The sequence below is a fragment of the Asterias amurensis genome, chromosome 2 (genome assembly GCF_032118995.1).
Source record: "Asterias amurensis chromosome 2, ASM3211899v1".
Lineage (NCBI taxonomy): Eukaryota > Metazoa > Echinodermata > Asteroidea > Forcipulatida > Asteriidae > Asterias > Asterias amurensis.
Window position 1 is genome coordinate 10,867,388 of NC_092649.1, and position 24,317 is coordinate 10,891,704.

The 24,317-nt window shown below is 36.8% G+C and overlaps 2 protein-coding genes across 2 annotated transcripts; one reads left to right on the forward strand and one right to left on the reverse strand.

Moving 5' to 3' along the window:
• The first annotated feature begins 8,728 nt into the window (after positions 1-8,728).
• Positions 8,729-14,875, forward strand: LOC139953895 (MICOS complex subunit mic25-a-like). The gene is made up of 7 exons (XM_071953498.1): positions 8,729-8,878; positions 10,564-10,642; positions 11,167-11,210; positions 11,834-11,920; positions 12,230-12,300; positions 13,012-13,147; positions 13,510-14,875. The coding sequence occupies exons 1-7, from the start codon at positions 8,813-8,815 to the stop codon at positions 13,546-13,548; spliced, it is 522 nt and encodes a 173-aa protein (XP_071809599.1). The 5' UTR covers positions 8,729-8,812; the 3' UTR covers positions 13,549-14,875.
• Positions 14,876-15,650: 775 nt separating this feature from the next.
• LOC139953886 (F-actin-capping protein subunit alpha-like) lies at positions 15,651-23,574 on the reverse strand. Its single transcript, XM_071953487.1, has 8 exons — positions 23,461-23,574; positions 22,373-22,436; positions 21,452-21,503; positions 20,912-20,969; positions 19,502-19,708; positions 19,193-19,272; positions 18,602-18,758; positions 15,651-18,161 (listed from the first exon to the last, which is right to left on the reverse strand). The coding sequence occupies exons 1-8, from the start codon at positions 23,494-23,496 to the stop codon at positions 17,949-17,951; spliced, it is 867 nt and encodes a 288-aa protein (XP_071809588.1). The 5' UTR covers positions 23,497-23,574; the 3' UTR covers positions 15,651-17,948.
• Positions 23,575-24,317: the final 743 nt, after the last annotated feature.

Sequence of the window (24,317 nt, forward strand, 5' to 3'; positions counted from 1 at the left end):
AACATCACAAACATTTGATTGCCAGCACTTTGGTGTCCTGAAGCGTTTCTCAGGTACCGGTATTAGTTTTGTCAAAAGGACTCTACATTTTAAAAACATTCTGCCATGATCGTTTTCATTCCCATGTTATGTTTACTAATAGATTGAGTTTACTGATGTTCTGTTCAATATAACATTCAGCAAAAATGTGTAGAGCATTTGTATGCACTATACATTATACCTCTGTGGAACAGACTTTGATTTTATCAGTTGGTTATATTATTTTGTCGACCAATAATTGACACTACTTTAAGATGACGATTCTTACTCCGTCAATAAGTCTGAAGTTGGTTACTCGGTTGTCACAGCATAGTTTGTGTGCGCGCGACATTCGTTTTGTTCAAGGTGACAGTGACTCGGCGATTTTCATTGCACACCTCAACAAAGAAGCAATGTTTATTTATGCTAATTGATTGTTGGGTAACTTGCTAATTGATTGTTGGGTTCATCTTCTCCACAAAATATTGATGTGAATGTGATGTTTCCATTGCAGTTGCATAATAATGATGCTTTTTTAACCGACTAATTAAAGATTTTATTTTATAGAATTCAGATTCAAATCCTAGTTGCGATAACCATCATAACGTAACCCCCCCCCCCCCGCCTACTCCCTGAGCTCCCGGCCGGACGAGATATATAACAGAACAGACGTATGAAGCTAAACCAGGAACTACAACCATGAACGTTCTATGGTAACTGCCGCTGGTTCCCTGTTTCTCATTTGGTTTATGAACAATGTATGTGCTGTTGGAACCAGTGCTTGCTTAGTCTCTTGTCCGTGTCGTTTCCTCTTCATCAGTCAAGATGAGAATCATGAATATTTGTTACCTATACTAATTTATTCCGACGACCCGAGGCGTTTTTTCTCTTCAAGGCGGCTGCGGACGTAAAGAGCAGGGGGGGGGGGGGGGAGACAGAGAGACGATTGCTAAAAACATCACCAAGATAATGGATTGGCATCAGTTTAGTTTCACTCAGTCAGTAAATAATCGAGGTATGTTATTATTATAAAATTATGGTAAGTTTCCAACTCAAATTAACTACACAACCGTACGCAACTCAATAGGAAACTACACAACCATACACAAGTTAATGGGAAACTACACAACCATACACAAGTCAATGGGAAACTACACAACCATACACAAGTCAGTAGGACACTTTACAACCATACACAAGTCAATGGGAAACTACACAACCATACACAAGTCAATGGGAAATTACACAACCATACACAAGTCAGTAGGACACTTTACAACCATACACAAGTCAATGGGAAACTACACAACCATACACAATGCAATGGGAAACTACACAACCATACACAAGTCAATGGGAAACTACACAACCATACACAATGCAATGGGAAACTATACACAACCATACACAAGTCAATGGGAAACTACACAACCATACACAAGTCAATGGGAAACTACACAACCATACACAAGTCAATGGGAAACTACACAACCATACACAAGTCAATGGGAAACTACACAACCATACACAAGTCAATGGGACACTTCACAACCATACACAAGTCAATGGGAAACTACACAACCATACACAAGTCAATGGGAAACTACACAACCATACACAAGTCAATCGTAAACTACACAACCATACACAAGTCAATGGGAAACTACACAACCATACACAAGTCAATAGGAAACTACACAACCACACACAATGCAATGGGAAACTACACAACCATACACAAGTCAATGGGAAACTATACACAACCATACACAAGTCAATGGGAAACTACACAACCATACACAAGTCAATGGGACACTTCACAACCATACACATGTCAATGGGAAACTACACAACCATACACAAGTCAATGGGAAACTACACAACCATACACAATGCAATGGGAAACTACACAACCATACACAAGTCAACGGGAAACTAAACAACCATACACAAGTCAATGGGAAACTACACAACCATACACAAGTCAATGGGACACTTCACAACCATACACAAGTCAATGGGAAACTATACAACCATACACAAGTCAATGGGAAACTACACAACTATACACAATGCAATGGGAAACTACACAACCATACACAAGTCAATGGGAAACTACACAACCATACACAAGTCAATGGGAAACTACACAACCATACACAAGTCAATGGGAAACTACACAACCATACACAAGTCAATGGGAAACTATACAACCATACACAAGTCAATGGGAAACTACACAACTATACACAATGCAATGGGAAACTACAAAACCATACACAAGTCAATGGGAAACTACACAACCATACACAAGTCAATGGGAAACTACACAACCATACACAAGTCAATGGGAAACTACACAACCATACACAAGTCAATGGGAAACTACACAACCATACACAATGCAATGGGAAACTACACAACCATACACAAGTCAATGGGAAACTACACAACCATACACAATGCAATGGGAAACTACACAACCATACACAAGTCAATGGGAAACTACACAACCATACACAAGTCAATGGGAAACTACACAACCATACACAAGTCAATTGGAAACTACACAACCATACACAAGTCAATGGGAAACTACACAACCATACACAATGCAATGGGAAACTACACAACCATACACAAGTCAATGGGAAACTACACAACCATACACAAGTCAATGGGAAACTACACAACCATACACAAGTCAATGGGAAACTACACAACCATACACAAGTCAATGGGAAACTACACAACCATACACAAGTCAATGGGACACTTCACAACCATACACATGTCAATGGGAAACTACACAACCATACACAAGTCAATAGGAAACTACACAACCATACACAAGTTAATGGGAAACTACACAACCATACACAAGTCAATGGGAAACTAGTACACAACCATACACAAGTCAATTGGAAACTACACAACCATACACAAGTTAATGGGAAACTACACAACCATACACAAGTCAATGGGAAACTACACAACCATACACAAGTCAATGGGAAACTACACAACCATACACAAGTCAATGGGAAACTACACAACCATACACAAGTCAATGGGAAACTACACAACCATACACAAGTAAATGGGAAACTACACAACCATACACAAGTCAATCGGAAACTACACAACCATACACAAGTCAATGGGAAACTACACAACCATACACAATGCAATGGGAAACTACACAACCATACACAAGTCAATGGGAAACTACACAACCATACACAAGTCAATGGGAAACTACACAACCATACACAAGTCAATGGGAAATTACACAACCATACACAAGTCAATGGGAAACTACACAACCATACACAAGTCAACGGGAAACTACACAACCATACACAAGTCATGGGAAACTACACAACCATACACAAGTCAATGGGAAACTACACAACCATACACAAGTCAATGGGACACTTCACAACCATACACAAGTCAATGGGAAACTATACAACCATACACAAGTCAATGGGAAACTACACAACTATACACAATGCAATGGGAAACTACACAACCGTACACAAGTCATTGGGAAACTACACAACCATACACAAGTCAATGGGAAACTACACAACCATACACAAGTCAATGGGAAACTACACAACCATACACAAGTCAATGGGAAACTATACAACCATACACAAGTCAATGGGAAACTACACAACTATACACAATGCAATGGGAAACTACACAACCATACACAAGTCAATGGGAAACTACACAACCATACACAAGTCAATGGGAAACTACACAACCATACACAAGTCAATGGGAAACTACACAACCATACACAAGTCAATGGGAAACTACACAACCATACACAATGCAATGGGAAACTACACAACCATACACAAGTCAATGGGAAACTACACAACCATACACAATGCAATGGGAAACTACACAACCATACACAAGTCAATGGGAAACTACACAACCATACACAAGTCAATGGGAAACTACACAACCATACACAAGTCAATTGGAAACTACACAACCATACACAAGTCAATGGGAAACTACACAACCATACACAATGCAATGGGAAACTACACAACCATACACAAGTCAATGGGAAACTACACAACCATACACAAGTCAATGGGAAACTACACAACCATACACAAGTCAATGGGAAACTACACAACCATACACAAGTCAATGGTAAACTACACAACCATACACAAGTCAATGGGACACTTCACAACCATACACATGTCAATGGGAAACTACACAACCATACACAAGTCAATAGGAAACTACACAACCATACACAAGTTAATGGGAAACTACACAACCATACACAAGTCAATGGGAAACTAGTACACAACCATACACAAGTCAATGGGAAACTACACAACCATACACAAGTTAATGGGAAACTACACAACCATACACAAGTCAATGGGAAACTACACAACCATACACAAGTCAATGGGAAACTACACAACCATACACAAGTCAATGGGAAACTACACAACCATACACAAGTCAATGGGAAACTACACAACCATACACAAGTCAATGGGAAACTACACAACCATACACAAGTCAATCGGAAACTACACAACCATACACAAGTCAATGGGAAACTACACAACCATACACAATGCAATGGGAAACTACACAACCATACACAAGTCAATGGGAAACTACACAACCATACACAAGTCAATGGGAAACTACACAACCATACACAAGTCAATGGGAAATTACACAACCATACACAAGTCAATGGGAAACTACACAACCATACACAAGTCAACGGGAAACTACACAACCATACACAAGTCATGGGAAACTACACAACCATACACAAGTCAATGGGAAACTACACAACCATACACAATGCAATGGGAACTACACAATTCAATTAAAAACCTGAATACATACATTCATAAAAAAGTAGGTTTGTATCATAAAATAGCTTAAAAAGAGAATTACAACTTTAAACTTTGAGGCAAGTTTACAGACAATGTAAGCCGAAGGAAAGCTTTGGCATACCAACAATAATTTTCTAACAGTTGTTTTTGTCTTTATTCAAAATAAACACATGAGAAATGAATGTGTCTTCTGACATTTACTTGTGTGTTACCCTGCCTTGAAACAAAACAAATATTTGCCACAGCCACTCATCTCATAATTTCTACATGATTTTATTAAATTCAACTAAGTATGTATTTCCTGTTTGTATTCTTTCATTGGCCTGTTCCATTGGATACAAACAGATGGGTGTTCAAGATAGCAGGCCAAGTTGCAGAGCAGATGATTTCATCCTTCCAACGCATCAAAGTTCAGCTTTCATTAATGGCTCAAGACAATTTTGTGTGGTATTATCGTTTCTATTTGTGGAAAAAGGGAACAGTTAAAGAAGCTTGGTTGTTTTTAAAGCAGTTTCTGTAGTATCATTTACATGAACCTTTATATATTAATATAATGTGCAATTTCTTCTTTATTATACAAGTTGAACATGGACAATGTTGTACTGCTATGTATTGTTGTAAAAACGAATTGTACAAATGCATACATTTTCTTCTCATGTTTAAATTAAAGTTCATTACTTTTATGATGTATGTATGTACTTTGAATTGTTGAAATAACCTTTGGTGGAAAAAAATGCGTCTAGGGAGATTGGTACCACTTTCACTTTTTTTAAACTTCTTTTAACAAATAAAACAACTCGTCATCAAAGATATGTCAGCAATATAGTATGATTTTATAATCCTCGTTATAATCAAATTTCAACATTACAGAAATAATAGTTAAAATGGCTGCAACCACAACTTTGAAGAGGGATTGTTTCTTTGCATCATTTTAACCTTTTGTACAACGTATTTCCAACTGCAAATTAACAATGTTTTTTATAAACAACAATGGAATAATACGGTATTTGCCTATCATTAAAGAAATAAAGATTGTGCGAATAGACGCACCAAATGCAATAATAGCTTCCTCTGATTTATTTTCAACTTTGTGTGTGAATCTTCATTTCATTCACATTCTAGAGTTAAGTTTTTGAGGCAAAAGTTATTGTCAACGGTGGAGGAAGGGAGACAGTTTGTTACATCAAAGTTTGTAAGGAAATTTTTGATGCAAATTGTCAACCAATGGATCTCCATGTTCAGTGTACTTTTGTTTGTTTTATACAGCACTCATTAAGTTGACTGATATTTGGAAGGGCAAAGGAACTCCGCATAAATGTAACATGGAGGCAGGAAATATTGTATTTTCCTTCATCCATGGTTGTGATAAAAATCTTGATCAAAATTATTGAAGAACATGTTGCTGCGTTTATGCGCATGTATATTTGTGTTTATTATTAGATTTGGTTCCTTTTTCATTGGAAAATGCAACTTCTGTTATGACAAACAAGAGAGGAAAGCCTAAAACCATTCGAACCGTAAAAGGCCTGTAACTTTAACGCTTTTCTGCATTTGAAGACAACTTGATATTCAAAGATTCAAAATATTTAATGTCATGGTAACGGCATGAAATTTGTTTTCCCTGTGTTGGGCCTATAAGGAGAATCTAATACAAGTAGAGGCATACAAACAATAGACAACAAGAATATATTTATAAAATTAAAGTAATAGAAAGGGGGATAATACAGATCATAAAATACACAATAATCAACAAATTTTAAAAATGCACCACGTTATCTCGACCAACTATTGTTACAAAGGTTAATATTGCGCTAGGTAGAAAACGAGTTCTTAAAACTGTTGGTCTTGAGACATAGTTGTCGGACCCTGCCTGAGTGGTTCTGAAAAAATTGATGGTTAAAACTTATTAAACTGAGTCATAATGTAATCTTCCATGATTTCTTGCATGCTCTTATAGTGTCTGCTCCAATAATCCTGCTGGCCTTTTTGGGGATGCGCTGGAGTTTCTTACAATTTGCCTGGGAGAGTGAATTTAACAACAAATACAACAGAAACTTAAGATAGATTGAAGATATTCAACATACACGATACATTCCTTACTGTCGAGATTATTATGGATCGGTAAGAATGTCAATATCACGGTAAATAGTTGCGTGGTTTCAATGAAATTGCTTCACTGACAACTTTTCAAAAGTTTCCACTAGTCACAAACTTTCAAACCAATATTGATATAAACTCAATTTATTTATGGATTTAAGTTAGCCAGTAAAGTAAAGTTTAATTCATGCCGTGTCATTTTTAATTTGTATACATTTACCTAAGACGACTCTTCTAACTGAAAAGCGCATCGAGTTGAAAATGCTTTTAAAACATTATCCAGTGTATTGATTTAAAAGTTGAGTTGATTTATATTATTAAAAACAGGTAAGCCCTATCTATTTCCTTTCATCTATTACACCGAAGCCCTGCTTAAAGTCGCAATTGAGTTATTGCTTGACATGACAACACTTTGCTAGAGGTTAAACACTGTACAAACGGTTTTTAATTATCAGGAAAGAAAGAAACTGTAATTCAACGTAACAATAATTACTACCAAAGCCTACATCTTATAAATATTCAAGTAAAAGTCACATTAATGACTTACATTTCATTTGAACTATAGCCCCCCTAATACAACTATCATGACTTGTTATCTATCATAGCAGTTTTTCGTAAATGAGATATACCGGTTCGTAATAATTATTACGATTAATGCTTACTCGGTAGTGATATTCCTGGTAATTATTATAACTTTGTGTTCCCGTATTCTCCTGTCTTTTCAAAGCCCCTACGTAATTAATTGTCAGTGCTAAAAAGTATTGGTATATTTTGAAATTGCTCGCGCCCGAACACTAAAACAAATTATTTAGATTTAAAAAGAACACAATTAGAAGGGCGTGGCCGGAACGGACCAAATTAATAAATGACTTTGTGTCTCGGTTTCTGTTCACAGTATTTGGGCTTATTATTGTTGCTTTCTTCTGAAAAGAAAAAGGTTTCTAAAAAGGGGGAATTTATATATTTGTTTATGCTTGTTCGTGTTCTGTTTTAGCTAAATTATCTTTGATGGAATATATTTTTACAATAGCCAAGAGGTGACGAGAGAAGAATAAGCCCCATTAGTTGTCAGGGTGCCACTATAGGCCAAAAGTCATGCGCAAAACAGGGTTATCATTCCATGCCCTTAAATTCTGTTTAATAATATTGTTTTGGGGTCATGCAATTAATTGTGTCGCTAGGGGCCTACGACAATTTATCACAACCTGGGTGCTATGTGCTTCAGCTTTTGAGGAGATGTGATAAATGTAGGCTTTGAGGTTGGTCCTATTTGGCTTGGGAAGTGAAAAAGTGATCATACTTGCAGCGGTTTAGGAAAAAACACATTATTTGTCTGTGTTTTTTTCCGGGGTATGGCCTAATTAGCAAAAATTCCGAAAAGCTGACCTGCCAAAAATTTAAAAGAAATCAGATGTTTTATTAGTTGTACGAAAATATATTTGATTGGTTTTCAAGAGGTTCAGATACTTAAAATAGTTTTTAAAATAACTTTTGAATATTAATTAGCACAAGCATTGGTTGCGGCTATGAATCTATGAGCACCTTTTAGAGCTTCATACGTCGTGTTGGTTAATGCCTCGCCAGCCAGACTTTTCTGTTTGCACAGCGCCCTCACTTGATTCGAGCAAGATAACAAGATAAAGTTTAATAGACTGGTTGCTTAAAAATGATGTAGATCACACATGTAATAGCCTTTAAAGTACAGGTACCATTTCAAGTTTTAATTTTTCATTTTCGCCCTACAGAATGAACCAGAAACTTTCTTGAATTTCAAGTTATAGAAGTAACATCTTAAAATGGGAAGCAGTTCGAGTACCCGGACAATTACTGTTGAGCAGGATGCAGAAACGGGTGTTGTAAAGGTAACTACAGGTCAGGTTGGCTCAGTGGTTTTTGTCCAGTCCTTCACCACTACGGCCTGCCGTGTGGCCCCGGTTCGAGCCCCCCGTCGACCGACCGGCCGGAGCCGGAGCCTTGCGGATTGGGTTTTTCACACAATTTCATAAACTTTATGCAAGCCTGTAGACTAGTATTAGGAAAGCATAGAAAATCTGAAAGTATTGCTTAATAACAGAAAATTACCTTTTGTTTAGTTGCTGTGACTGGTGCACCAATTAAAATAAATTTTTGCTCAGCAACAAAGAAGTTTCAAGTATTAATCATTCAATTCAACAAGTCAAAATTCAAGACAAAAAGGAAGCAGAAAATACGAATACTGCTTTGCAAAATTAAGCAAAAAATGAATGGGCACATGGGCCAAATTAAATTTCATGGATCTGCTTACTGTAAGCTGGTAAGCACCGAAGCACCGCTTAGGCCGTTCCCGTTAATAATGGCGTTACAGAAGCAGGGAATTCTGTAGTTGCGATAATGTAACCCTCCTGCCACCGTCGGCAGGAGGGTTACGTTATCGCAGCTAGGAATTCTGTGCTTACACACTACCCTACGGCTACGGCAAGCGTATTTCATGGTTTAGCGGCAAATTTTGGCATCTGCGTGTTACTAGTACTAGGCATTCTACGCTTACAAAAAGGCTGCGCTTACCCGTAAGCGGGGAATTGTGATTGTAAGTGCAGAATTCGGCAGTAAGCAGAGCCATGAAATCGGGCCCAGTTGTTATGTCAAATGTAATTTTGGCTGATAGTGATACCGAGTATTTACTATTATAGTATTAAATTATTATAAAGAATAAAACAAGATTTTCGCATGCTTGAAACATTTTTGTGCTTATTTATAAAAATAAAGGCTTTTATTTTATATGAAACTGGGCACTGGGCCCAACTTCTTAAAGACAATGGACACTATTGGTAATTGTCAAAGAATAGCCTTCACAGTTGGTGTATCTCAACATATGCATAAAATAACAAACCTGTGAAAATTTGAGCTCAATCGGTTGTCGAAGTTGCGAGATAATAATGAAAGAAAAAACACCCATGTCACACAAATTTGTGTGTGTTTAGATGGTTGATTTCGAGACCTCAAGTTCTAAACTTGAGGTCTCGAAATCAAATTCATGGAAAATTACTTCTTTCTCCAAAACTATGGCACTTCAGAGGGAGCTGTTTCTCACAATGTTTTATACCACCAACCTCTCCCCACTACTTGTCACCAAGAAAGGTTTTATGCTAATAATTATTTTGAGTAATTACCAATAGTGTCCGCTGCCTTTAAATTATTATAAAGAATAAAACAAGATTTTCGCATGCTTAAAACATTTTTGTGCTTATTTATAAAAAATACAGGCACTGGGCCTAACTTCTTAAAGCTGTTTAAAGAATCATACAAAGGCACCAGCCACATCATTGCAAACTTTTATGTAATTTGGTCTGGTGGTAACCCGATTCTGCTCTGCAATATTAAAACTTAATAAATTAATATTTTATATTTAACCAAGAAACGAGTAATTGATATGAAAATGATGCTTTCGTTATTGTGCTCTTTCCATATCAATTAGATAAATTAATACTTCAAAACTAATCCATTCTCTTTGTGTATAATTTGTTTCAACATTTTAACTGTCACATAATTTGTAAATTATTGATTTTAGGTCTCTGAGGATTTGTTAAAACGAATGCTTGGAGGAGGTGAGGATAGGACAGAACAAGCAATACCAAATAAACAACCAGGTAATCAATGCCTCAGTAATCACTATGTGGGCACCCTTTCCTAATCCAGTCCTCCCACTCACTGCTCCAGTGCCCTCATCCCCCATCCTTCTCATCCCCCGTCCTTCTCATCCCCTGCACAGTGCCCTCTCACCCCCCTCACAGTGCTCTTCCCACTGAACCAGCTGATTTCCTGCTCCAGTCCACCCTCTCCGCCCGCTCCAGTGCCCTACCCACTCATCGCTCCAGTGTCCTTCCCACCTTCCCGTCCTTCCAGTGTCCTTCCCCGACCAGTTCCTTTCGGAACACACTGAACCAGCTGATTACCTTTTGGGGGGTTTCTCAGCTGTGCCATTGAAAACTTAAGAAGAAAAAAACAGTACAAATTCTTGCGCAGCTGCTGTGCCTGGTACTTTCCTCTTTTTTTCAATAAACTGCTGTTGCATGTCTGAAAATTGGTCCATCCGGTTAGAATTTATAGTAGTTTGAATTTTAGTTGCCTTTCAGTTTAAAATGATTTCTTTTGACTCTTTTACTTCATTTAGAGAGAGAGGGAAGGCATCATCCAGTCGAAACAAGCAGTTATGATGTAAGAAACATTTTATTGTTCTCATTAATTTATCTGTTTATAAACAACCTTCCTCTTCGTATAACGAAGCTAAACAATGCAATGAAGTGTTGTATTCCTTTTACATCTTTTATGCTTAGTTTGAGGTTGAACAAAGTAAAATTGACTACAACAGGACTTGAGCCTGCGAAATCTAGATTAGCATGCCAACACGCTATCTAAATCCTACGATGGCGGTCTCCTTAATTGGTCAATATCTTTGTTTGGGTTTGCCATTCAGGGCTCCAGGTGTGATTCCTTTAACTGACGTATAGCCAGGGACCCCACCCAAGATACAAAGTTTTGTTCGGGAAGCAGTTTGCAATTTCCCAACTATCTCCTTTTTATCAGAGCGCAGCACCGAGGCTTTGTAACTCTTTACCTGAAACTGAAACTTTCAAACCCACTTGACATATTCAAGAACAGTTTAAAAACTCATCTACATACATGTAACAAAGCCATTTGTTAACTCTAGGTTTCTAATGATGTGATGCTACTTTTATTGCTTGTTGGTTGTTTTTTGTACAACACCGCCATGAGTGCCACTTGCAGCGGATACCGGCCCTTTAACTATTTTATAATTATTTAATTATGTTTCTGTGCAGTTGAAGCGTTTGAATGAAGATTGGCAGGAGAGACTTTATCAGACAGAACAGCAGTGGCAACTAAAACTAGATCAGGCTGAGGAAAAGGTACACACTGAAATTGAATTGTTTTATTCATCATCAAGTAAAAAAAAACCCATTAAATTTAAGGTGTCCGCCCCGGTGTTTCTAGTTTGATTAGTTTGAATGGCAGCATATTGCGCCGCAGCAACTTGAAACCATTACATGGTGCCATGTAAAAGGAGTAGGTCTAATAATTCAAACAGTTATAGTCCCACATAACTTGCAGGAAAATACTGAATGTTGAAGTGCCTAGAGCGTCTACTGAGTGACGAATATGCACGCTAAGAAGCCACTGTTATTATAACTATTATTTTGTCTGTATTGATTTGACAGAATACAGCGCTTCTACAGCTGACAAATGAACAGTTTAAACAAGCAGCAGAGGAGGTGGAAGCAAAATTTGTGTAAGTTTACAGGATAGCGCAAGTGTTTCTGATCAGCAGAGTGGAGGTTCGAGTCTCGGAAGGGTTTTAATACCTTTTGTAGATCAAGTTTTTGGCCATGACATGAATCCCTACTCACTGTGAATTAAGATGTATGCAATATAAATCACCTGTAGAGTGTCAGCCTTATTAGTGTTTGGGGGAAAAAAAGTGAAAATCACTGAGCAATGTTTTAGGAGAGTTGCGTAAATCCATGGTATAATGCTGAACAAATTTTGTTTCCCTGGGATGAAAATTATTTTCATGAAACTGTTTTACTCATTCTCAAAAACTACAGCACCTCTGCAAAACTGTTAAAATTTGATGTAAATCTGTGAAAATTTGTGTTTTGTGTCGTACAAAAAGTACCCAAACCCTTTAATCAATACTCTTGACTATTATTACATTGTCCTTTGGATGGGACGTAAATGTAAAGCTGTTGGTCCAGTTTGTTGTGTAATGTACATACATAAAAAAACATTTACACTTATTGCTAAGAGAGTGACAGTGGCTGCTGAATATCCAGCCTGCAGGGTGTTTAAGGCGCAGTAGACCAAAAATAAATTTAAAAGAAAAACAGACACAACAAAATTAGTCCTTGAAAACCTGTAACATAAGTAAAGTTTTGAGAAGAGATTTGAATTTTGTGGTACAAATTTGTTATTGTTTTTGTTGTTATTATTGTTGTTTTAGAAAGCACCAGTATGTTCCGATATGTCAGAAGTTACAAGATGAAGTCTTAAAGTGTTATGCAGCCAACCCTGGTAGGGCCCTCAACTGCTCACAAGAAGTCAAAGCATTTAATACATGTGTAGAACACAGTCGAACAGTAAGTATTAAACATTCATTTCAGACCACACAGTAATAAAACATAAATTTACGGCCATTATTGTTTGCTATTGATCCCTTGTACCAATGCCATATGAAGCGCTTGCCATTTTTGGATATCATATCATATTGCCATATCATGGTGTGAAGGCATCTACCTTGTACACAGTCAACCCTCTTACTGTCTGACCATTTAATATGATCCACTGTGCTTTTGAATGATAGCTACGAACATGGTTTAAAGTTATAATGTTTAATAAATGAACGTACATGTCCTTAAATTCTCTCCTGTGCCATCACTCGCATAAAAAAGCTAACATTGATGTTTATTTTTCTTTCAACCTCCCCCCCCCCTCTCCTCAGAGTATTCTAACAAAGAAAGGCCAGGAGACGTTGTCGTAGCTCCGTGGATAGATGACATACAACTATCCTGAAGTAATGGAAAACTAATGGAAACACCTGTTTGGGATTGACAGTAGAAAAATCATTTATGGTTTTCATAGATTGAATTCTTGCATGGCAATAATAAACACCGTTTGTTAGTTTTCTCCGGACCTTTTAAGCAGTGTTATCAAGCTTGGATGAACCGTGTGTAAATGTTTTTACTATCTCGGTCTTTTTCTGCAAATATACAAAACTTCCTTTTCGTGATTTGTGTTATTAAATGCACGACTTGGCATGAGGATGAGTTGACCAAAATGAGCACCAGTTGTTTGAAGTTTTGAGTTGTCCTACTTCCAAAGCTTACCATGGGTGTGTACCCCGATCTGCCCCTGGAACATTCAAATAGCTTTGACTTCATTCAAGGGGTTCACCCCCCCGGTCAGCCCCAAGTGCCTGCTTGGGGCTCACCCCGGCCAGCCCCCAAGTGCCTGCTTGGTCACTCGGGGCTGGCCCGAGGTGCATGGCGTCACCTAGTGAGGGCGAGTCATTGTTCAATTAGCTCTTGTCAGGGGCTCACTTGAGTGAGCACCGCGGGGTCGACACAGGGAAGCTAACAGAATGCACCCATTAACTTTTCAAATTGATTTTGTTTCCTTAGAAAATAAGAACACTGTGTGTACAGTGGCTAAATTGGTAAAAGGAGGGTACCGGTTTACATTAAATTAATGACATATAGATAACATTATTTGCAGACATGAAAAAAAAGTAATTGAAAGTTTTTCAAAATTATCTCGGCAGTCACGGACGTGACTAGTTGGAATGTGTAGGTCGGTGGTTTTACAGTATGTGGGTTCGAATCTTGGCCTGGTTGATTGCAACTTTTGTGTCCTTGAGCAAGGGAGTTGATCACAAATTGTTTCATCTACCTAGGCGTACAAATGGGTACAAGTGAGAACAGGGGAGTAAACTGTGATGGACTGATATCCGGGGGAATACAAATATTCTCAGTCATTTAGTGCCCTTGAAACTGGATATTAACACTGGCCTGGTGAATGGCTTTGGACAGACTTAACTCTTCTGTTATTTTTAGACACAGTGATGTTGATGCACAGCCTTGGTTTAATGTGATCTTGATGAAATGGCGGTATATATAACCTTTGCATGTATGTATGTTACAGTGTATGCAAAAAAAGATGGATGCTTCATGACAATTTCAGGTCGCATACCTTCCATTTCAAGAGCATAACTCACGTCACGAAAAAAAAAAAAAAAAGTTGATGTGGAATTTCCATGAGATTTTATCAATAAAAGACTGGCAATGGTTTGTGGTCAGTTCACATTTTAATACATTCTCTTTCTCATTTATTACTCACCAGTTAGCTGTTTGCCTTAAAAAAAACTTCACCAAACAAGGAGTACAACTTCGGCTTTATGTGTTCTTTGCACTCTCATCGAGATATATGTGGCTCCAGAACATTCATGTAAAAAACAAAAAAATTTGAAAAAGAGATCAATTCTACCATTATACACTGGCTGGAGCAGGGACGTAGTCGCTAATTCAGATGGCCTTACTTGATTACTATGCAGTTCTTTCAACTTTCTGAACAGTTCCGTTTTAACATGACAGCCGTGCAGACATGAGTAAACAAAAGAAACTTTGCTTGTACGTTGCTTTAAAGCCATTGGACCCTTTCGGTTCAGAAAAAAAAATAAAAGTTCACAGATTTACAATTAACTTACAGGGTTAACAGAAGGTAGTGGTGAAAGACTTCCCTTGAAATATTATTCCATGAAATGCTTTACTTTTTGAGAAAACAGCAAAACAATATAAATTCTCGTTAACGAGAATTACGGATTTATTTTAAACACATGTCATGACACAACACGCGCGGAAACAAGGGTGGGTTTTTCCGTTGTTTTCTCACGACTCCGATGACCGATTGAGCCTAAATTTTCACAGGTTTGTTATTTGATATAGAAGTTGTGGTACACCAAGTGTGGGCCTTGGACAACACTGTATACCGAAAGGGTCCAATGGCTTTAACGCAGAAAAAATACAAGTAAATAAAATATAATTTTATACATACTTGACAAACTCTTGTTCACAAAATGAAAGTGAATCATGTGTACCAATATGATTCTGGTTTATTTCCATCACTTTTGCGTGTTTATTACAAAAACAAGATTGCAGATGAACATTAGTAAAACTTCCATAACATAGACATTTGCAGGCGAAATAAGGGGAAGTTGATAAACTGAACATCACAGAAAAACTGGTGTTTGATAACATTCATGCCCCAATAAACGCCTTTACCCCCAAACTAACCCTTTATTTACTTAATGAGAAAAAGAGTATCAGTACAAAATGAACTTGGGGTTTACGGTTTGCCGTTGATTCGTCATTTCTCATCAAGTTTCAACATTAGTATTACAAACATTTTCTTGACAAAACATTTTTGCTTAGCAGAAACTTGTTAAGAAAAATTATCTGCTTAAGCAGCTCTATGAAATTGAGTTCTGTGTGATCAATGCAATGGATTATTGGTGAAAAAAACCCAAACACCTACAGTAAGCTGATTTTACAAATGATGGTTTCATTCTGTATCCATCAATAGGAATGACTGATGTCAATATCAATATCCGATATTTATTAAAACAATTATTTCTATCAAAATTGAAAAAAAATGGTTTAAGCTTTTTGCAGAATGTGTGATGGCGGAAAAAATCTGATTAATGTTAGCAAGATATTGAAACAACTACAATAACATTTTCCCAAAAAGATTTTTTCAAAACTATAACAAAAGGGGGAAAAATAACACCGCTTAAATTATGTGATCACTAAGGAATTAAATTAGCCCAAAAAACACTTCAGGAATAATAATCTAAACACTTGCAATCAACAAAGACACAAGTTTCCAGGTAAAAGCTGAAACTCGCTAAGTATTACTTTCTTAGATTGATAATTAAAGATTACATGTTTTTATGTGATTTTAATTTTTATTTATATTTTCCTTCAAAGGGAAAGTTGATTTACACAATCCGGGTAAACAAATTTGCTAACTCGAGAAACCGGCTTATAAAGCTACTTTATGATTTGAATAATAAAAGTAAGGAATTAAACACAAATTTTGTATCAATTACCGAGCTTGTTGTTAAAAAGTTGACAAATGGTTCTTATCTATTTACAAACTAGTGGTATCAATAAACATTATGTTATTGAAAGTGGTATAAGTAGGACATGCAATGGTATGAGAAGCAGCAATAAATATAGCATTCTATATGGCCTGTCTCCAACCATAATTTAGTTTTTCTTGTTTTGAAAATCTCAAATTTCATATCAGATTTTTTTTTCAGAGGGACTTCCTTTACCAAGTTATAAATCAAAATAGGAAACCTTCATTTTCTTCCGAGTAGCCAGTCTTGTTTGCAGTTGGCTAGTGGCACATAAAATTGAGGTCCAGACAGTAACTTGTCAATAAAAAAATGTAATATTGTAGTCAAATTTTGATGTGTCAATTATGTTCATTTTCCATTTGATGGAAAATCTTTGGCCATTTTAGACTGAAAGAACTGTCTTTTCTTAAAAACTGGCAATATGTATAGTTCACATCCAACTCTTGAAACATGAACCCACGTCCAAACTCTGAAAGACCGTCATGTGTTACACAAATGAAAACAGCACACAACAGGAAAATCTTCCACCTGAGTTATTACATGACTTATGTGGTCCCATGAAAGCGTCTCTTATCCTTACAAAAATTCTCTAAGTGGAAGGAGAATGAAGTTGAAAACCATGGTTTTATTATGAGAAAAACAAATCTAGGCCAACATTTTGTGGCTCTGTTTACCGCTAGCAAAAATAAAATAACCACTTGTTGAAGCAGGGAGTTCTGCCCTTATGTCAAGCATAATTTCACCAGATAGCAGAGAGTTTTGCACGTGCTTGTGCGATTTCCACGTTACTAGGCATTCTTTATTACACAGCTAGTGCAGAAATGCTGGCGCATGCCTAGTAAACGAATAATGGTGATCACAAGCGCAGAATTCATCAACAAGCAGAGCTCTGAAATTGAGCAAAATGTCTTCTAATCTTTGGTTGAACTAAGAAGACAATAGTGGGATTTGAACGATCAACCTCACTTTCCTCGGAAGATAACTTTTTGCACATTTTGTTTTCAGTAAAAAAAAGCCTTGTGCCGTAAGTAAAAAATAATTGTCAGGAGGCTGCTGTAGATTCAGGGCTATTTCTAGTTCTACTTACCATTTAATGAAGTTCTCTTTTGATGCTCACATTTATTTATAGCAAAAAAAAACAAGTCAGAGTAAATTAGATCATAGTATATATAAGTATTCCTCATTGCTCAATAATAACAGTTGAGATTATGGCATTATTCTTCTTTTTGGTGTGGAGGCATTTGCTACTCCGCCTCGGCCCCTTTCAGCTCCTGCCCTAATTTGTAATCGCTGATTTTGTTCCAATCGATCTTGGAACGTGTAACTGGAAGTTGACGTCGGAGAGCCTTAAAGGTGGTTTCGGACATGACTCTGTAGTCGTCCCCCATGGCTGCCTGGTAATCGTTCTCACTCTTTGCAATAAACTTGAGGATGGTTTTTGCCGTTGACTCCTCATCCTGGGTTTAAAGAAATAGTAATAATCTGATACATTTATCTGATACAGGAGCCTCTTTGCCAACACAAAACAAAATTCGCTTGGCATTTGCATTTGCAGGAAGTGAGAACCGGGCTTAAGAGAAGATTTATCTTGTTTGTCTTTTAAAAAACAGTTGAACTTAAAATTGAAAACTAAAGATGAAAAACACAAACCAACCGGATATGTTTCCAAATAAGTCTACCTGGCCCGACACTAAAAACAATAGCCTGAGGCCTGTGGTCCAGTGTTAATATTGAGTTAAAGGCAAGCACAATTGTCAAGACAACCGCGGGGCCAAGATAGCCTGAGCTGAATCTGAAGTCAAAGCCATGGATTCTAAAAGGGCCTGAAATACATGCGGCAATCACTATTTGAAACTGTCAAAAAAACATGTGGACATATAAGAAGGTATCAACTTACCGATATCGAGATCTGCTCCTTGACTTCCTTGTGACTTACTAACTGAACGTTTCCATCTTCGTAGTAATGGACTTGGGCCTTCATGACACCTCGAGCTTCTACCTTACTCCCTGCCCCAGAGAAAGTCACAGAGAATTGTGACCGCCAACGCCCATTCCTGTGTGGGAAGGAAAATATCAAGTTACTTAAAAACAAAAAATTAAACAATTATTAAATCTATTGTTACATATTCTTCTTATCATTGATTGATTGCTTGATTGATTTGGTTCATTGCTATTTATATACAAGTATACAATAGAAATCCCCTTGGATCTCCTGCTTATAAAGACTTATAAAAGACATTAAAAATAAAATAGTTTATACAATAAACAATGATCATAAATGCCACATCAAAATTTCAAAATAAGCATGTCGCGTATCTAAATTTCACCAAACAAGATCTTTCTCAAAAAGTGCCCTTCCTTGCATAAAACAGTTCAGACTTGGACCCCCCTTTCGCTAGTGAACAATATTAACCACAATTTTAATGAGCAGAAATAGTACATGTAGAGGTATGAAGAAGGTACAAAACATAATACTGAAAATACTCACCAGAAATTACGTGGACTAAATTTGTGGTCTTCGATACAAACAATCAATGTGATAGAGTCCCCATGACTTCTGCCGTATACCTGATTGCAAACAAAAACAAACAAAAACATTGTGGGTGCAGCTCAAACTAAAAAAAAATTATACTTAACATGGAGCGTTAAAAACACTCTTTGTAAGATTTTAAACTTTGAACAGTGGCCATTTTGATGGCCCTGCTTACCACAGAATTCTGAGCTTACAGAGCACAGTAAGCACAGAATTCCACGCTAAGCAGCGCCATGAATGTGGGCCTGGATGTGTAATGCTTACTGTGTGGAATCCATCTGCAAAATGTTCTTTAACATGAGCAGCCACAGCCTTGTCTAGTGCTGCACGCCATGGTTCCGAAGCTTCATCTACAGCGCAGCTGTCAATATCCAAGGCCTCTTTCCTCAAATGGTCATATTTGAAAGACTTTTTGAGATTGGGTGCAAGGTAACGGTTGGCTCCAAGGTGACCGAATTCTGTGATGAGAACCTGAAGAAAAATGTTCAACACACTTAGTACATTATAAGTAAGATTTGAAACTTTGCATGCTGGAACTATTTAACTATTGAAATAATGAGTCGTAAACTACCGGTTCTTTTCAGAACCAACACTACTCAAATGTGAAATTCACATGGTATTACCGAAAACCGGTACAAGAGTTATCATTTTTAAAATAAAATAAAAACTCTTTTTAGTTTAAATTTGAAATCTCACTGACAGTAAAACCTGCCGTCGATTTCACAAAACTTTTCCTAACTTAAGATTAATCTTAGGACTTTGGACGAGTCCCAACCCTGCACTGTAGCATGCATACCTTAATATTAATCATAAGTTAGGACGAGTTGCTCGTCCTAACTCTTTGTGAAATCGGCCCCTGTACCCACACTCATATCTCAAGATAGCGTGTAATTTGAAGACCCCACAAATCATCACCATAAGATTTACACTGTCTATCACAAATTTGTATATTTACAGTTATTTCATTTCTCAGGGGTAGATAAAAAGTACAATAATACACATTAATTAGCTATTTGTAATTAAGTAAAAACATTCAAAGATACTTGTAAGAGAAATTAAAATACAGGGGAAGGAAAAAGAAACAGCTGGTGCCCGAAGGATTGCCTACAAGAAACAAAGTTCCTGTCTTGGAGGCTTTCTACTCCAGCTTGTCCTAAAGAGCACAACCAGATATTGAAATATAAAAATATATAAATTACAAATATATAAATATTATGATCAAATCACAGTGCACATTAACCAGAACCATAATCCGACACTCCACAAATTATCAATTGGCAACTTAACATCCTATAGATGGATTGCACATGATGGGATTGACCACCATCTTACGTGAAAGGCTATCGTTGGCTGAGGGTAGTGCGCAGTGTGTGTACACACAAGCACTTTTCCATTGATTGTCATCAAATTTAGCGGTCGGTGATACTATGTGCAATTTATCTATTGGCTGAAGTCTGATAATGGTGGTTTGCTGGGTGCAGTGTAAAGCATTACCAGTTAACCAGTACAGTCCTTAGAACAACAGAATCAAACAATCATGCTGTTTGGATGCCATGTAAAGCAGAGTTTACAAGTGCACTCATTAGTCCAAACATGCCAAAAGAATTAAGCCAAAATGCTGTTAAATTTTGGTTGGAACCTTGGGTTGGTTAGGATTTTTTTTTTAGTACTTACCGTGTCATTTTCAACTTTGCACGGGGTGAGTTGCTCATTGTTATACTGAGCAAATGCGCTGTGATGCAAACAAAAAACAATAACATATTGTTAATAGTAAAACTAAAAACAATTTCATAGACTTATCATATCATTGATAATAATACCAATTTAATACATGTGCCAGCGGAGCTCAATCCAACAACCTAATAATAATAACTATAATAAAAAGGAAAACAATTAATAATGAATACATGTAATAGAGTGGGATGGCTTAAGGTCTGAAGTTGATACTAGTTGTAGTAGGGTGAATGTGAAATGTGTAAAAAAAGAGATTCAAATTTGTAAATTTAAACAACTTGAACATGTCAAAATTTTAAAACAGGGTGTCCAACCAAAGCACTCCTCTGGCAACAATCATGATTAAAAGTGACATAAGCGTTTCACTTCACCATCACATCACAGAAGAGCTTAAAAAATAAAGTGTGAATCCCAAAGATTAATGACAGTTGTATGTTGAGCATTTTTAATGTTAAAAAGTTTAATAAATTTGTGACTTACTCGGCAACCTTTTCCTTTAATAAAGTGTCGTCTTTCAACAGAATGCGAACAGCTGGAAAAGTAAAGGTTAAATTGTTCATGAGCAAAAAATATTTGCAAAGATGTTCACAAATGTTAATAATATCTATGGTCATCTGAAATGTATTCAATTTTTAGATTTTAGAAGTATTTTAGATTTAACTTTTGCTTTAAATAAACACAAACTTCTTCCAGTGAGACCTTTCAACAATTGAATTATTCAATAATTGCAACACTGCGTATAAAAATAATCAGGCAGGCCTGTATGCTTTGTTTTTGAAAAGGCAACCCTGAAAGGGACCCAAGGCATTTTCTCCTTGGTATTAAAGGAACACGTTGCCTTCGGATCGGTCGAGTTGGTCTTTGAAAAGCGTTTGAAACCGTTTGTTATAAAATGCATAAGGTTAGAAAGATGTTGTAAAAGAAGAATACAATGATCTACACAAATATGCCTTGAAATTGCGTGGTTTTCTTTTTACCTCGTCCAATAACACGGTCGGCCATATATGGGAGTCAAAGTTTTGACTCCCATTACGTCCCGAACTATCACGGTCGGCCATTTATGGGAGTCAATAAATGGCCGACCGTGATAGTTCGCGACGTAAAAAGAAAACCGTGCAATTTTGAGTGATACTTGTGTGGATCATTATATTCTACTTTTAAAACATCTTTCTAACCATATGCATTTCATAACAAACGGTTTCAAACGCTTTTTATAGACCAACTCGTCCAATCCGAAGGCAACGTGTTCCTTTAATAAAGGGCACCCTATGAGGAAAACTGTAATCTTCTACTTGAGCATTTCAAGGGCACCAAGGTCTTCGTTGCCTTCATGAAGTATCATTTTGACAATCTGATTTAAATTACATAACTATTTGAAGTTCCAAATTAAAACAGACTCACAGTGAAAAACTTCATTGAATTCTCCTGGTGGTACATGCCTGAAGAATGATGACGCAATGCGAACCTGGAGGACAACAAATATAAATCATAAAATTGTTTGTTTTTGATTTGAATGAACAATCATTTTTATTTTTAATTGTTGTGGCTTGAAATTGGTGTGGTGGAAATTACAGCAAATTGCCGATTGTGTTGTGAGGTTAAAAAAAACATGGATATCTGGGGCCCAGGTCGATCAAAAGATGTCAACATTAAAAGAAGGAGTACATTGCCCACCTTACCTGATTACTGTATCCCAAATAGTGATTTAATTTAGTATTTAATTAACATTTGCAACTTGTATTATTTTTGTTCAATTTACAAAAGGCTTTATTTAATTTAGAAAAATGGTGTGACATCCCTTCAATCAAAGACAACATAAGTTGAATTTATAGTCTAAATAAAACATTGGCATGATTGGAAAAGTTTCCGTATGGCGCCACCACTTTTTCATTCAATATGCATGATACAGTAATAGGCCTACACCGCCTAGTAGTATCTAATTTACCTCAACAAGATATCCCTTTTAAGTTTTAGTAAAAATGAGTGAAAAAGTGGTGGCGCCATACAGAAAGTTATCCAAAAAATTGTTTACTATATCTTCAATGTTACAACTTGTATCTAGTTAAAAATATTAAAATTATAAAATATAAAGATTCATTCGTTTTTTCTTTTAATTTTTAATTAATTAAAGTTTTAAAATTAAGTTTAAATTAAACATTACATCGAACAGACTGGAGTTTATCTTGAGTTGAGCTCTGTGGCCCTCAACATATTTTTTACTCATCGACAGTCTAAAAAAATAGGAGAAAATGCACCTCACTTTCGTTAATAAGAAAAATATGGGAAGTGTCCGGAAACTGGGCATCCAGTGTATTGTGTACGTTGTGTCATACGGCCAACAGAAAGCAGGAAGTAAATATGGTCCCTAAATTTAACAATTATCTTACTCTTCCAGCACCAAATTGAGCTCCAATCTACAGGTTTATCTAAATAAAGTAATCTTCAACATACTGTGTGCAGGCAAGATTTTTAAAATACATTCTTCTTACCTTTTCCACTTCTGAAATCTCTTCGTTATCCGCCATTTCAGTTTGCTCGACGCCTACTTTTCACAAAAATGATACTCAGGGCACGTATGTCATGTACATGTACAATGTACACACACTACGAACTTCAATAATGTACACGCCTAGCCCATGTTCTGTTCGGATACTTTTGGATAGAAAGGGCGTTGAAGTATTTAAAATTTAAAACGCACGACCATACAAAGGTCGTATAGCGCCCTTTAGCACCGCAGAGTGATACTGGATAGGCAAAACTGAGAGGCAATTTCTGGAGCGGGAATTTTCCAAAGCTTCACACAATTCAAAATTTACTTGCAAGAAGCCCGCCAGATTCGTTCAATGGCAGCAGTGGGTTTTGGTCTAGTCTCCCTCACACACCATGGGCAGCGCGCCGCATCACCAGTCCCGTACCCTTGGCGGAAGCTTGCCACTTTTGTTCACACATCGTTTAATTTAACTCCAAGATGGCGGTTTCATACAAGATCCATTGAAACTTTTCCCCCAGTTTAAACAAAAACTTCGTAGCAGTTATATTGAAAAAAAGAAAAAAGAAAAGTAGTCATAGGCCTACATTATTGCAAAATCCACGCCCTTTGAATTATTAGGGTGACGTAGACAAAGGCACTCCGTCGATTGATACGCTGCGATTGATACAGATAGGCCTACATAACATCACCATGGCCCATTTTTATGAAGCTGTTAATAATGGTTAGCAAATTTCTAGCAAAACATGGGTGGGGCACCATGTCACACAAATGTAAAACTTAGTGGGTTTTTTGCTCATGCAGTTTCTGCTAAGTGTTTATGCTTAGTAAGTTTTAAGGCTTTATAAAATTTGGCAC